The 16,357-nt window shown below is 41.5% G+C and overlaps 2 protein-coding genes and 1 long non-coding RNA gene across 3 annotated transcripts; 2 read left to right on the forward strand and 1 right to left on the reverse strand.

Annotated features, from left to right (window-relative positions):
- Positions 1-4,175: 4,175 nt before the first annotated feature.
- On the reverse strand, positions 4,176-6,663 carry LOC128679224 (apolipophorin-3-like). The gene is made up of 4 exons (XM_053761317.1): positions 6,504-6,663; positions 5,782-5,985; positions 5,373-5,531; positions 4,176-4,394 (listed from the first exon to the last, which is right to left on the reverse strand). The coding sequence occupies exons 1-4, from the start codon at positions 6,543-6,545 to the stop codon at positions 4,245-4,247; spliced, it is 555 nt and encodes a 184-aa protein (XP_053617292.1). The 5' UTR covers positions 6,546-6,663; the 3' UTR covers positions 4,176-4,244.
- A 428-nt stretch (positions 6,664-7,091) lies between these two features.
- Positions 7,092-10,006, forward strand: LOC128679225 (uncharacterized). The gene is made up of 2 exons (XR_010370196.1): positions 7,092-7,241; positions 7,325-10,006. It is a non-coding gene; the product is annotated as an uncharacterized LOC128679225 (long non-coding RNA).
- A 1,531-nt stretch (positions 10,007-11,537) lies between these two features.
- On the forward strand, positions 11,538-15,520 carry LOC128679223 (uncharacterized). Its single transcript, XM_053761316.2, has 2 exons — positions 11,538-12,528; positions 13,561-15,520. The coding sequence occupies exons 1-2, from the start codon at positions 12,472-12,474 to the stop codon at positions 15,157-15,159; spliced, it is 1,656 nt and encodes a 551-aa protein (XP_053617291.1). The 5' UTR covers positions 11,538-12,471; the 3' UTR covers positions 15,160-15,520.
- Positions 15,521-16,357: the final 837 nt, after the last annotated feature.

A 16,357-nucleotide genomic window follows, 5' to 3' on the forward strand; every position in this document is an offset into this window, starting at 1 on the left:
CCAACCAACCAACCAACCAACCAACCAACCAACCAACCAACCAACCAACCAACCAACCAACCAACCAACCAACCAACCAACCAACCAACCAACCAACCAACCAACCAACCAACCAACCAACCAACCAACCAACCAACCAACCAACCAACCAACCAACCAACCAACCAACCAACCAACCAACCAACCAACCAACCAACCAACCAACCAACCAACCAACCAACCAACCAACCAACCAACCAACCAACCAACCAACCAACCAACCAACCAACCAACCAACCAACCAACCAACCAACCAACCAACCAACCAACCAACCAACCAACCAACCAACCAACCAACCAACCAACCAACCAACCAACCAACCAACCAACCAACCAACCAACCAACCAACCAACCAACCAACCAACCAACCAACCAACCAACCAACCAACCAACCAACCAACCAACCAACCAACCAACCAACCAACCAACCAACCAACCAACCAACCAACCAACCAACCAACCAACCAACCAACCAACCAACCAACCAACCAACCAACCAACCAACCAACCAACCAACCAACCAACCAACCAACCAACCAACCAACCAACCAACCAACCAACCAACCAACCAACCAACCAACCAACCAACCAACCAACCAACCAACCAACCAACCAACCAACCAACCAACCAACCAACCAACCAACCAACCAACCAACCAACCAACCAACCAACCAACCAACCAACCAACCAACCAACCAACCAACCAACCAACCAACCAACCAACCAACCAACCAACCAACCAACCAACCAACCAACCAACCAACCAACCAACCAACCAACCAACCAACCAACCAACCAACCAACCAACCAACCAACCAACCAACCAACCAACCAACCAACCAACCAACCAACCAACCAACCAACCAACCAACCAACCAACCAACCAACCAACCAACCAACCAACCAACCAACCAACCAACCAACCAACCAACCAACCAACCAACCAACCAACCAACCAACCAACCAACCAACCAACCAACCAACCAACCAACCAACCAACCAACCAACCAACCAACCAACCAACCAACCAACCAACCAACCAACCAACCAACCAACCAACCAACCAACCAACCAACCAACCAACCAACCAACCAACCAACCAACCAACCAACCAACCAACCAACCAACCAACCAACCAACCAACCAACCAACCAACCAACCAACCAACCAACCAACCAACCAACCAACCAACCAACCAACCAACCAACCAACCAACCAACCAACCAACCAACCAACCAACCAACCAACCAACCAACCAACCAACCAACCAACCAACCAACCAACCAACCAACCAACCAACCAACCAACCAACCAACCAACCAACCAACCAACCAACCAACCAACCAACCAACCAACCAACCAACCAACCAACCAACCAACCAACCAACCAACCAACCAACCAACCAACCAACCAACCAACCAACCAACCAACCAACCAACCAACCAACCAACCAACCAACCAACCAACCAACCAACCAACCAACCAACCAACCAACCAACCAACCAACCAACCAACCAACCAACCAACCAACCAACCAACCAACCAACCAACCAACCAACCAACCAACCAACCAACCAACCAACCAACCAACCAACCAACCAACCAACCAACCAACCAACCAACCAACCAACCAACCAACCAACCAACCAACCAACCAACCAACCAACCAACCAACCAACCAACCAACCAACCAACCAACCAACCAACCAACCAACCAACCAACCAACCAACCAACCAACCAACCAACCAACCAACCAACCAACCAACCAACCAACCAACCAACCAACCAACCAACCAACCAACCAACCAACCAACCAACCAACCAACCAACCAACCAACCAACCAACCAACCAACCAACCAACCAACCAACCAACCAACCAACCAACCAACCAACCAACCAACCAACCAACCAACCAACCAACCAACCAACCAACCAACCAACCAACCAACCAACCAACCAACCAACCAACCAACCAACCAACCAACCAACCAACCAACCAACCAACCAACCAACCAACCAACCAACCAACCAACCAACCAACCAACCAACCAACCAACCAACCAACCAACCAACCAACCAACCAACCAACCAACCAACCAACCAACCAACCAACCAACCAACCAACCAACCAACCAACCAACCAACCAACCAACCAACCAACCAACCAACCAACCAACCAACCAACCAACCAACCAACCAACCAACCAACCAACCAACCAACCAACCAACCAACCAACCAACCAACCAACCAACCAACCAACCAACCAACCAACCAACCAACCAACCAACCAACCAACCGGAGACTATTGGACTACGTTACAAGTCATTATTTGTTGGGAAATCTTGGCTGCGCGTATTAATTTTCGAAAGCACCATCTAGTGTCAAGGACATGAATTGTCGTATTTTGAAAAACATTCCATTTGACTTTCACCTTCACCGTATCTACTGTATCTAATAATGCATTTTACAGTTTCCGATTTAACTTAAATTGTTTATGCATGTCTATATTGGATGACAATGCAATATTATTATGACTTAGCTTATCTGACTATAGTGCTGGAAGATGGCCTTAGTAACCCCTTTGTAAATTCATGAAAACCGATCTAGTTTGGGTTCATTTGATTCATCATGACGAGTACTTGTGGTAACCAAGGTTTAATAATTGAGATGGAAAGTGGCATAGGAACTCCGTAATTATTAAACGACTCAACTCGAACGAATTTAGGCTCGTTTAATTCGTCTTGACGAGTACATTTATTTTAAAGAGTTTTAGGTGTTAAAAGTGATAGTAACCGGGGCGATAATAGAGCTGATAAACATGACCTGATGATGAACCCATCCATGGTCGGTTCTCAAATTCAAATTCAGACACTTACCGACGCGAATACGTGAATAATGCGTAGTTAGTATGAGTGCTTTTATTTATTGCTATGAAAAACCAGCAATGTATACTGAATCCGACAAATGCGAACTGTTCGACGATAGTGTGGAGCCGGAATTACGTTGAAGTCTGTCGATGGATCAACGCACAACACCGATGAAGCGGTGGTGGTGTAATGGTTAAGACGCGCGTTTGGATCGAAAGGTCTTAGGTACATTACTACACATATCCTACTCATGACATATGAGTTTGTTGATATGACTATTCGACTCATTTATATCATGAGTCAGATTGGTATACAAAGTCATAATTTTAGTTTTCACAGACCACTACTTGCTTCCGATGAGAAAACCTGCACACTGATGGACAGTTTAGTTCACTAGTGTGTATGCGACTACCTGCCACTAGATGGCGATAAGTAGTCGTAAAAATGTCTGATGTCTTTAGGCGACTTGAATAAAATCTTACACCAGTGTTAGCAATAACACAGTCTATATAATGATAACTGATAAATTGTATAGAGTTTTGTTCGTGTTTCTTTTCCGTCATTTGTCAGTTTTATTCTCTTAGAAATTTGCCGGTGTTGCATGCATAATTACTATTATAGATTCACTAGAATTAGCCCGCGACTTCACCGCGTGAAATCGTTTAGATTTTTTTTTGTAGTAAAGCGGCATTATTTGTCAAGGGGTAATATTTTTGTTACAGACGCTTTTGCCCGCAGCCTTGCTCATGTCATGAGTTTTCCATCAAAACCTTATCTCTTCGTCTATTTGTTAATAAAAACTGGTTAAGATCGTGTCAGATATACCTACATAAGTAACGACTATGGCTAGGTAAGCATAAGGTGTAATACCAATGTACGAAATAAAATTTATTCTATTTTTGCGATTAGGGTGCCTTTTCGTGAATTTTTGTTTTGTCCAGAAAATAAAAACATAAATTACCAAAGTCATGTTTTTTGACTGTCCTTTGGATGATCTGCTATTTTGAGAATCTAATGTTTTTAAATATCAGAATGTCATATAATGCGAATAAAGGATATATTTTTGGAATCATCGTCATCCTGGCAGTGCATAAGGTCCACAGTATCATAACGTATTACTCGTAATGACCTAGTGAGTATTCCCATCAAATTCATTATTTACAACTATCGTGAGATTTCCCGATGTCCGTTTGCCGTGCCCCGTAGTGTCAGTAGTACATCGCCCACTCATCACCGGTTACCGTGAAATAAAAAGATAGAACGTGTGTGGCGAGCCATGTTTATTGTTTATATTAATTTACTGAGCTGACTAGCGACGTGGAAGTGAAGCGTCTACTGCTTGTTGGCGGCTTCGTGCAGCTTCTTCTGAACCTCCTGCACGTTCTTCACCAGGTCGTCGTAGGCCTGCTTCACCTTGGGCTCCAACTTCTTGTTGGTCTCTTCCACGTTGGACGACACCTCTTTAGCCAGCTTCTGGGTTTCCTAATAACAATAATAATAAAAAAATGTAACTTATTTCCTTAAATTTATAGTACAAATATAAATACACACATAAATTAATTATTATTATATATTTAATTTCTATCACTTTTATAACCAAACATTTTATATTTTTAAATTTTATTGAATTAAAGACATCTCTTGCGTTAATTTGTTAAGGCCCCTTTCTGGGTTTAAGCCTCCCCCATTAAATTCCATGTTGGTCTATCCTCTATTTTATAATATTACTAATAACTTTAGAAAATTTCTTTGTCTCATTTATTTTCACCATTATATGTATTTTAAAATTTAATGTAATTATAGCTAAAAACATTGAGTAGAAGAATATCTACTTTAAAACTTATAGTTTGAAATATTCTATAATCTATTGCTAATATATTACTTTCGCTGCGCTCGGTTCAATTCTAATCAGGCCGCCTTGACATGCCGCGCTAGACGTAAACGCTCTTAAGGTATGATAACTTTTTAGTTTGCACAAAACATTAGATAAATTAATCGTATCTTCCCATGTTCCCGGTTTCATTTGGGGAAAAGCGGCTGCGAAGTCCTGACCCCGAGGTCAGCATAGAAAATAAAGCTTTTAGCTTTTACTTTAGAAGATTCGGTTGTGAATAACCGGATGGTTGTGATATCACAGCTTGCCACTGTCAACCCTCTTTGAGAAAGCACAATAGGTGTATCTCTATCTCTCGTATATGTATTCCTTATTCGCCTCGTACGACATCTGCGGGAGGATATGGGAGTGATCCTAATGTAGGGCGGAACCGAACGGTACAAAGGAATTAATGGATAATTGAATGTAGGTAATGTTCAGAATAGAGAAAACACAGAGAAAATCAAAGAATGGAAATCTACAAAAACCGAGAGTTTGTTTTGAGATGAATGAAAGTTCTCCCTTCGCTCTCTTTTCTCTCATATAATTGGTATCCTTATACTGCGATTGCCAATCAACAAACGCACCTGCACCGCGTTGGAGACGGCGGCCTGTAGCTTCTCCTTGAGCTGGACGGCCTGCTGCTCCACCTCGGGGTGCGCCTTGCGCAGCTCGTCGGCGCTCTTCTGCACGTTGGCGCGCGCGCTCTCGAGCGCCTCCTTGGCCTTACCAGTCGCATCGCTCAACTGCAAACAAAGTATAATATTGCAAAATTTCATAATCTCTGTTATAAATTTAGTTTCAAATCATATTTAAACGGAAATCCCAGTTTTTATTTAGTTGATAGTACCTAGATGATGTGACTTAATGACTATGCAAATATTAGGTAACTATTAGTTTATCATAATACAAACTTGTCATCGACAATGTGGCAATAACATCAGTGAGACGAGTGAGAGAGTGACGAGTGACTAGGCACAGGACACAGTTACTCACCGCCGATTGCAGCGAAGCAGAAAGGACAGAGAGCTGCTGCAGCACAGTGTCGGAGCCCTCTTTGAGCGCGGTGTTGACCTCCTGCGTGTTCTTGGAGTTGACGAGCGCGTTCAGCTGCTCCGAGAACGTCTTCTGGATCTCCGTCGCATGCTTCTGGATGTCGTCCAGTGCGTTCGTCTCACGCTTCGCAACGCCCGCGTGCGCCTGAAACCTCGCGTCATGTACACACTCGCTCCATGTCATGGAGAAACAGACGATAAGTAAGCCATGTATGATTGACATTTTTTTAAAATATAATACACTTTGAATGATAGAATCAAGAAGAAAATGATTAAATATTTTTGAGATATGAACATTTATAAGGAAGAGAAGCAAATAAATTATATCAAGGATATTTGGGTTCAAAGCTCAATTGACTTTGTCAAAAGATTTGACTTTAGGCTTTAGCATTGATTGGCATTTCATTAGAATAAAACCTTGGTAGGTAACTATAGTATAGTCATGGATTTAATAAGTACTTCGTACACGGAGCACCTACTAATTGCATGAGTACGTATAGTATCCACAAAAAAAGTCGTGCGTAGAATAAACAACATTCAAAAAGTATATGGAAAATGCCTTGGTCGTATTGGACTTTTAAAAAATGCCTACAACCGATATTTATCAAACAACAGATCAAAATTTAGTCAATAGATAGCACAATAAATATTGTAACGACTTACCAAAGCCAAACAGGCGACGAGTACGAGGAACTTGGCGATCATCGTGAGGGTTGAGGTCAAGTGGAGCGAGAAACAGGAGCGGCGACGTCTGCAACACAACGGGGACTGTAAGGCGGCCGGCCGGCGCTGCGTTATATACCCGGCCGCGGCGCGCGGCGCCCGGAGGAAGTCGGGGAACTTTCCTGCGGCGAGCCACCCGGCCTCCACCCGCAGCCCTTTGCCCCTCAGCTGAACTTGTTTACAAACACCCGTATCTCACCGCCTCACCGCGTGTCCTACCTAGCTATTCGTCGCGGATCTAGATCCGCCATGCCTACAACTGAACTTGACCTATGACATTGCAAAGTTTAGAATGATAACACAAGTCTTAATTTTGGCGTGCCTTATCGACAGAGGCGGGGCGCGGAACCCCACGAATGAAATTACAGCGTTTATTAATCTCAATATTTTATCACTTATAAGTATTCATTGGAATTGGGATAGAGTCATTGCTTACTACTCAGGTCAGATAAAGAAATCACCTCACGAGGTAGATTCACATCAGATTATAGGTACATAATCATTACTCAGTGACAAGCTCTAGGGAAGGCGACCCGGCCGTGGCCGCGCAGATAGCGAGGTCGCCTGATAACGCCGACATCTATCACTTTATACTCACATCACTCACACATTTCGATTAAAATTGTAGTCTGCGAAAACCATGCAGTAGCATACGCATGCGACTCCGGACCGCCAGTGGTAGTTAACTTCTGTGCAAGATTGTGAATGTGACGACTTGTTCTGTTTGTTATGCCCACTCAATGTCATCGTAACTTTTTCAGTTTCCGTGACCAGAGACCAGCTGCAGTAGATATATCATGTATAATAAAATAAATGAAAGGAGGCTGCAACACAACACCCTAGACTGTGGCACGGCCTGGTCTTGTGATGGCGCGTCGCCTTGTCGGCCTGCCGCCGATCCTGCCTCTGCCGATCACAATATGTACACCGAGAGAGGAACACACGCCAAATGCAAAGTTTAACTTAATAGGTAACCTTATCCCATTTAGAGTTACCTGCAAACTGGGAAGTAGGTACCCACTTAATTTATAAATGTATATATCCTTCCCAGTGCCAATTTTATTATCAAGCAATGAAAGTACTGTAGGCAGGTGCTAGGAGGAGATGATAAATCTTCCAGTTCTTTCCAGTTTTTTCCAGTTTGTCCACATAAACTGTGCTAATTTATCCAACCACATAACTTGGTTGGATATATAACGAAATATCTATACTACACATATTTACTTGCTATTTTGTAAACTACTTAGTTGTCAATATTTGAAATCAAAAATCAAATCATTTATTCAGAAATTAGGCCTTCACAGGCACTTTTTCACGTCATATTCTAAATTAAATTATGTTTACCAAAGCTACAAACTACTAGCATTTCGGAACGACCACTGCTGAGAAGAAATTCCGAAAGAAACTCATTCAAACAGTGTTGGTCCCTATTATGCCAGAAGGGCTTACCATTTTTTTAAAATAAATTAATGACAAATTATCTGCGATATCCAATTCGGCATTGTTGGGTCTGGCGGTGGGTGAACAGAGACAGGTACTCACCAGGAGCAGCGCGCCGCAGCACTGTAGCCTCACAGGTGCGCGCGCGCCGCGGCTCAGGGCTGCGTGACTCGCATTACCACGCCCGAATTATATGTTGGGTGAGCAAATGCACTGTATTTAACGCTCTGGTGACTATGGATTATTTCAGGATAAACTTAATAGTTTTTTTAAATGATAAAATAAATATATATGTTTTTTTTTTGATAGGTATAATGTCGAAATAGAAGGACGTACGTGCCTACCTACTATGGAAATAGTTATGATTTTGTTCAGTTAAATACAGTTGTTTCCCATGCCTAGATGTTTTAGGGCGCTGCTATAACATAAAACCCCGTACTGTACAGACATAATGGAGATAGATATATCCATAACCCATTAATCCAGTCCAGCAGCGTCCCATCCACCAAACCCAAACCAACTAATATACATCCTTTCTTAGTAATAGTTAATTCTTTATTGCACTACTAAATATTTGCCCCGTGGGAATTTTGAAATAAAATATAATATATTTTTAATGGTGAAATAATTTTTGAAATTGGTTCGGTAGTTTCGAAGTTTACCCCCCTCAAACATACAAACTTCCAAATGCTTACCTCTTTATAATAATTGTAGTATAGATAAAGAATACACAGGAGTAGATTTACCAAGAGGTTGCTGAGCAATGGCGGCCTTATAAGCGAATACAACAGGCAACAGGTCATTTTTTTACACTCATTTAGCAAGTACTAGCCGCCCGCCCCGGCTTCGGTCGGCTAAAAATTTGATAAATTAAACACCTAAACCTTCCTCAGGAGTCATACTATCTAATGGTGAAAACTGCATACAATTCCGTGCAGTCGTTTCTGAGTTTATCGCGAACAGACAGACAGACGCGGCAGAGGACTTTGTTTTATAATATGTAAGGATAATGATAAGTATGTGCATGCAATAGCTAATTAACGAATAATGTTTAGTCAAAGTAAGATTGAAGGCCATTAGGAGAGATCAGAGGCTGTAGTGTCTGCACTTGCACTTCATGTTTATTGGTATCGTCTATAGAAATAGTGAATCCCAAACACACGTGACAGATATTATCGTATGGTCGTGTAGTGACATCCGGGAGGAAGCGGTGTCACTATGAGTTTGTATATTACGAGTATTGAATTTGTCACAGAAGTTCCAATAGGCACACTAGCACTATTTACCTATGACCGATAAGGAGAGTTCCTATAATTTTGGGGAAAAGTTTTGTGTATATCAGTAACAAGTGTACAATATAAATATTAAGTGTCGCTCGTGTCACCCCTGGTCGAAGCCGAGATCACCAAACCAGGCGAAGGCCGGTCGTCGCGCTCCGCACTCGGCGGGCTTCCTGGTTGCTGTACAGCATTACGCTATATACAGACGCCTGCCCGTCAATTGTCCTGCCTGTACCTCTAAGCAGGCGATGATACGGGCGACTGTTCAATGAATTAGGACAGCGCGATGTGCAGTTTGCTCCTCACAACAAAAATATTATAATGAGCGCTGTCCTCGCAGTGAATAGTTTATGTGCTTGTCGTCGGGTGTGGCCCAAAAATTAGTATTTTGTGTTAGAACTCCTTATCTTCTCGCATCTGTGATTTGATTGTTTTGTATTAGTTCTTACATATACTTAGGTACTCAAAAGTATGTACATATTAGGTAATATAAATTTTAATGTATGATTACTCCAATAATGTTTAGTCTTACTGATAAAGTAATAGGTTATTTTATCGGAACCCTCTACAGAGTTACGTTACTGAGTTTACGCTAATTAAATCACACGGAGCCCTGTAAAGAGGATCTATTAGTTGTAATTAGATTAATTATGTTTTTGTTTTGATAAGTTGTTGTTGGTACGAATAATTGGCAAATATATACATAATGTTTACTCAATTGAATTCAGTTTTTTTTTATAATTTAATATATGCCGAACTAGGTAAGTACCATTCTATGTAAAATAGAATCAGTAGGTAATATTTTACACTAAAATGTAAATCAAATATTTACGAATGTTATTGTTATTACGTGGTGATGTCACCTCAGATAGACCGTGCCTGCGCCGGACTGTTTGTTATCGGCTGCGGCCAGTATTCAGAAACACAATTTGCCTGACTCCCAACAAAAGAGTAGGTACACAAGTACCAATCTATTCTTTGTAAAGTTCCATGGCCTTGGTTTTACAAAATAAAGCATTCATTTATTGTATTGCAAGTCTATTATTTACGGGTGATTACCCATAAATTGGGTACCTGCTCGAAGTGGTCAGGTACTTGCTTATAACTCACAGTTTACTTTTACCGTGGTTCAGGCATCCATTTTGCGTCTACCTGTCCACGTGTAGTTATTTTGTTTTGATAGGTTTAATGGGCAAACGTCGGGCCAAAATGGAAACTTAACAAATAAGCCCTATTTAGATCCACCGAGCTGAAACAGACCGTGTGTTCGGAGCAGTCCAGCGGCCGCGCCGCCGCCTCAACTCGAGCCGCATTCGGTCAGCGCTTCTCATCATGTTGCGCCAAGTCTGGAGAACAATCGCGTGTAATGTTTGCAGTGTGCAAGCAATGTGTGCTCCACGGATCGACAATGGCGTCTCTTTTCTTGTATAGTTCTCGTTCCTGGTTATGGATGAAGGTCACGCATTTTGTATTCTGGTCTGCGGACATCGAAACTGTGTATCACGATTATGACTAACCTGTTTATCTATTTAATATGAACTTGGATTTATACCTGCAGACAATCTACTTGCGGTTTCCCTACGACAGGAACCTTTTTATAGCATAATGGGTGAACAAGCATGCATTAGGCCAACGAGGATACTATTACCCTATCTTGTACTTTTTGTTTGTGTTGTTAGGTCCCAATACGAGCTACCGTGCACATCTCAACACAACGGCAATAGCAACTCTTTTGTAATGATTTTGGATAACAATCGGTATTGTGATGTAACTTATACCAGATTTTAAGTTAGACCATACGCTACAACCGCATCCATATGAGTATATTACCCGTCTTTTGTTTTCCCAATTTCATTAAAAACATAATTTATACATATTATTTACCCTTCAATATTGGAATGCTAAAAGCTCAGAGAGATGATTCAGAGCACTTCTACCGAATTGTTTTCGATAGATAAGAGCAGCAATTGTTGTCTTTGACGACCATTAGTGAGCATAATTATCAAGGAAGTACTTACGAACACAATATTTGCGGAGATAATGAGGAGACGGACACACAAGTTAGTCAGACTGTTGATCAAAACATATATTTCCATAGCAATTTATATAAATAGGAAATGTTGGTTTAGATCAACTATTTAAGTAATTTAAATAAAACATTATTTTTAGGATTCCGTACCTCAACCCATACAAGCAGGATCAATTCGTTGTCCGTCTGTCAAGGCCCCTTTTCTCAGGTAACGTACACGTATCAAGTTTAAATTTACATAAAATATCCGGGTCGATGATCCCTTGATAAAATTAATACATAAAAAAAAACATGTGAGTCCCACGTTTAGGAATATGACCATTCATGTTGAAATGTTTGCAATTTCACAGGAACACAAAACCTATAGGGTAGGTACTTTCCGTTGATCTAGAATGAAATAAAATTTGGCAATAAGTTAGAATCTGCGGTTAGAATGAACAATGCAGATAAAAAGAAAAATTCGGAATTTATAACTATTTAAAAAAATGGCATTAAAATGTCTCAAATTTTACGACTACATAGGAAAATTCAAACCCTCAGTGGAGCTAGATAATGATGACGATGTAATTTGACAAAAAGATAGACCTAATAATCTTTTTTAACGTTATTATTTTTTGTAAAGAAACATGTCTTTATACAATTTTTAATTTTATTGATTCATCTCAATAAATTAGCATTTTACCTGGAACGCAGTTTTATAACGTTTAACAAAACATTGGACCTATGTACCTATACTATATATGTGAATATTATTGAATCGTAAACAGAAGTAAAAGGGAAGTAAAGGAATGTTTTCAGATAACAAAATACTGAATGTTAAAGCTTAAATTCATTATAGTAACTGATCCAACATTTTTTAAAATGTATCTAATGAATGGACAATAATTAGTGTAAAATTATGTGACGTCTATATTTTAGATACTTTAGGAACTAAAATAATAACCGACTATATCTGGGAGGAAACAGCTATAGCTGTAGATATAGTCGGTTATTGCTTAGTCTGTGGTTATTGCAAATAGTGCAATCCTCCTGCAGTGAAGAGGTCTGCGCAGGGCAACTTGACATGTTGCTACTGGTAACTAACACATAGATTTTTTTATTTGACCATTTGTGTCATTCACGAAATTCAAATACAACACAATTCACATGTGCTGTGGTGATGCTGTTCATAAAGGATTTCTTATGCCAGAGCGAAGAAAAAATCCAAAAAGGATATGTAATGCCATTTTTGTTATTGTCTAAATATAGTTTAGTCTGTAATTTGCAAGGAAGTTTATTGTAAGAGGGGTGAGACGTGTTCAGCGGCGAGAGACAGGGCCTGGTCTCGCCCGAGGAGCGCGGCACGCGACTTGTACCATTTCAGAAGCATCTCCATATCTCTCTGGGGTAGCTTTAGAACGGTGTCACATACTTTAAGTATTTTTTTTGTCTATGTTATGGACGTGATTAAGTGCACGCTCTCAAAAATGCCCCATGCAATGAGCGTGCAATTTTTGAGTCCAATATGAGAGGGCATGTGCTAACAAACATGAAAACACCTATTCCACGGAGTCTTGTCACGGAGTTATTCCTACGAAAGGCGAATCGCGAGCTGAATAAGGAGCAACATAGAATATGTGACGATGAGGCCGCCAGAGCCCCGCAGAGCCGGAGCTATGACAAAAGTTTTTCCTTTTTTTTCTAGTCTGTGTCGAATCCCACTGCTGGACAAAGGCCTCCCCTTCCTTCTTCCAAAAATATCTATTGATTTCAGTATACTGTGAACTCCGTAGGAAATCATTCAAGTCATCCCGCCATCTCTTTCGCGGTTATATTCCCTAGTTGCTAGTCGGGCCTATCACTGCGTCTGAACTACAATAAATACTGCAAGGCCTACGTGTTGGATTTATATCCTCATGCTAGCCTCTCAGAGGACCGGACCGACGATGTATATACGTTGTGTCTTCTTTATTACCTCAAAATAAAAATTTATCTCCGTTATCAAAAACGTACGTCTTATTCTAACAAATTTCGCAAGTGATTGTCCAACAGCCACACAACAAATTTCATAATGTCGAGCAATGTGATAAATTAGATGTTTCACTTTTTCGCACAAATTGGCTTATCTATATTGAAAGTGTGTAAGCATTATCAACATCAAAAATCAACCTAACTGATTATACTTGATCCATAACATAATTTATACATACAGTTTCAAAGTCGAGAGAGAGAAACTACTATATCAAAATTAAATTGATAGTGTTTTCAGTTATTGCAAGGGTGGTATCAGCGTTGGTGCGGTGGCAGATGTTTCCGAGCCTTGCAGTTGTTAGCGGCGCTACTGTGCTGCGTCACGCTGGCGGCGCTGCTGCTGCCCCGGCAGCGGCCGTGTTTCCCGCCGCTACAGCAGTGGCAGCCTCCGCCCGTCGCCACTCCGCCCGCGCCGCCCTCCGAACCACCACTGCTCGATACCGACACACGCCTCATCTCCGAAGATCAACTCGGTGCTGAAATCGAGCGCCGGCTACCATCGCTACCCTACATCTACTGGAAAAAACACAGGAGGGACAAAAAAAAATTTTACAACACAAAAACATGTGCTCCGTTTCCTTCTATTTACGAGCTACATTTTCATAATACATACTGGCAGACCTTACACTCGAGCCAGGGCGTTTTTCATTTTTTTGGCGCGTACATGGACACGCGGAACGCTTCACTCATCGGGCACGCCGTGAGGGTCCTCGGTGTGCACGACCGCATCAGGCCGAGTCTCAAAACGCACTGTCAGCTCTGGTTCGAGGAGCGCGCCGCGCCTGTGCTCGTCCCCATCTTAGAGTATAAATACGTGTGGTGTAATAGGTGGGGCAACTACCGCAACTATGAACTGCAGCCCTACCTGATGGCGTGCGTGTTGCCACAGGATGTGCGTCATTTGGTGCCCGCCTCTGTCTCCATCGTGGAGAATGAGTGCGACCGCGCCACCAACATCCTGCGAGTGCACAACGACCGCCCAGACCCCCGTGTCGGTCGTAAAGAATTCGCGGTCTGTGTTAAAGGACTAGACTTTCTACACGAAGACTTATCCGTTCGTCTAGTAGAATGGATAGAATTCCTTAAAATCATGGGAGCGGACAAAGTGTTTTTTTATGAATTGCAAGTGCATAAAAATATTACAAAAGTGTTGAATTATTACAAGAATCAAGGTACGGTAACCGTGACGCCAATATCACTGCCGGGCGGCCAGCCGAACATACCCGGTCTGCAGCACAAGTATCTCAAAAAAAAGAACACTCATAAACGTCAGATGGAGCTGATCCCGTACAACGACTGCCTGAACCGACACATGTACGAGTATCGCTGGCTGACGCTCCTCGACATCGACGAGTTGATCGTGCCATTGGTAGACGCGAATTGGAGTTCGCTAATGAAACGCATATTAGCGGTGCGCTTAGAGCCGCTGACATCATTTTACGTGTCGAACATATACTTCTTAGATTCGCTGCGCGACGAGCATGGTTGGGAGAAGAGCATGCCGCGCTACATGCACCTGTTGCAGCAAGTGTACCGCACACGCAATTTCACCAAGGATGGGTCGTACGTGAAAGCATTTCACGAGACTGACCGAGTCTTAACAGTCCACAATCACTTCGCGTTTGCGTGTCTCGGCGGATGCTGGTCGCACAGTCTGGAGAAGCAATACGTGCGGTTGCAGCATTACAAGGTGGACTGCATGAGGGCGTATAAGGAGTGCCGCGAGATGCGCTCGGAGCCCGTGCGGGACACGACGCTGTGGCGCTGGCGGGACCCGCTCGTGGCCCGCACCCAGGCCGTGCTGCGCACACTCGGCTTTCTCCCCCCGGACCGATAACATTCGCGTGTCCACTGCGCAATTAGGAATAATCTGAAACGCCTCCTTCTATTTATCAAATACAATCATTGTTGTCTATGTACATAATATTAATATATATTGGAAATATTATATTGAGAACACTTTTATGTTTGAATGTTGATTTTATAATAATCAAAACTGAGTTAACTATACTAGTATCTATTAAACGTACCTATTATTGTAGTTTATGCCTTTGTTAATTTACAAATAGATTTTAAAGCTAATGTTATATTAATCAAGATTGCGATTAGACTATATTTTAGTATTAAACACATTATGATTTATGCTTTTGTTTATTTGCAATAGATTTTAATGATCATTTTATTATAATCAAGACTGCCTTTAGACTATATTAGTAATTAAACGTGTTATTGTGAATTTGTACCTTTTTTATTTCTTAGATTAGACATGTTATGGACCAAGTGATTAATTAGATTATCGGTCCTTTGATTAAATAAACTTTTAAATAACGATATCAAAAGATTTGTCACATATTTTGCGATTTCACATAAAAATCAAACTATAAAGTACTTCCCATTGACATTGCATAGGGATCGTCTGAAAACCATGAATATGTGAGTACTTATTAGGCACGTGAACATAACAGCGGAAAATTGATCCATCCATCAATGGATCTTCAAGATGGATTTTACTATACATAGGGAATTTATGTTGGTACTACTTTAATACCTACGAATACCCAGTGAACCTACCTTCACCTACATTCGAACCTGCAACCTCGATTTGACGACCTCGGTGGCGCAGTGGTAAAGTTCTTGCCACTAACCAAGAGGTCCCGGGTTCGAACCCCGGTCGGGTCATGATGAAAAATGATCTTTTTCTGATTGGCCCGGGTCTTGGATGTTTTTCTATATATGTATTTGTTATAAAATATAGTATCGTTGAGTTAGTATCCCATAACACTCGAACATGTCTCGAACAGAAAGAATAAACAAAATTATATAGTTAGACCGGTGTCTAACTATATAATTTTGTTTATTCTTCATACCAATTTCTTGGGTATACTATTACCCTTCATGTGCTGTTGACGATGCTTGTTGCTGCTACATGTTCCTGGTAACAGAAGTCGCCACAGATAGGCGACGAAGTAGTTCAACAACACTTTGTCATCTATCTGTCACGACTTATTTACACTCATTTAGTCTATTTTAACAAG

This window comes from Plodia interpunctella, chromosome 21 (assembly GCF_027563975.2).
Source record: "Plodia interpunctella isolate USDA-ARS_2022_Savannah chromosome 21, ilPloInte3.2, whole genome shotgun sequence".
In the NCBI taxonomy this organism is placed as follows: domain Eukaryota; kingdom Metazoa; phylum Arthropoda; class Insecta; order Lepidoptera; family Pyralidae; genus Plodia; species Plodia interpunctella.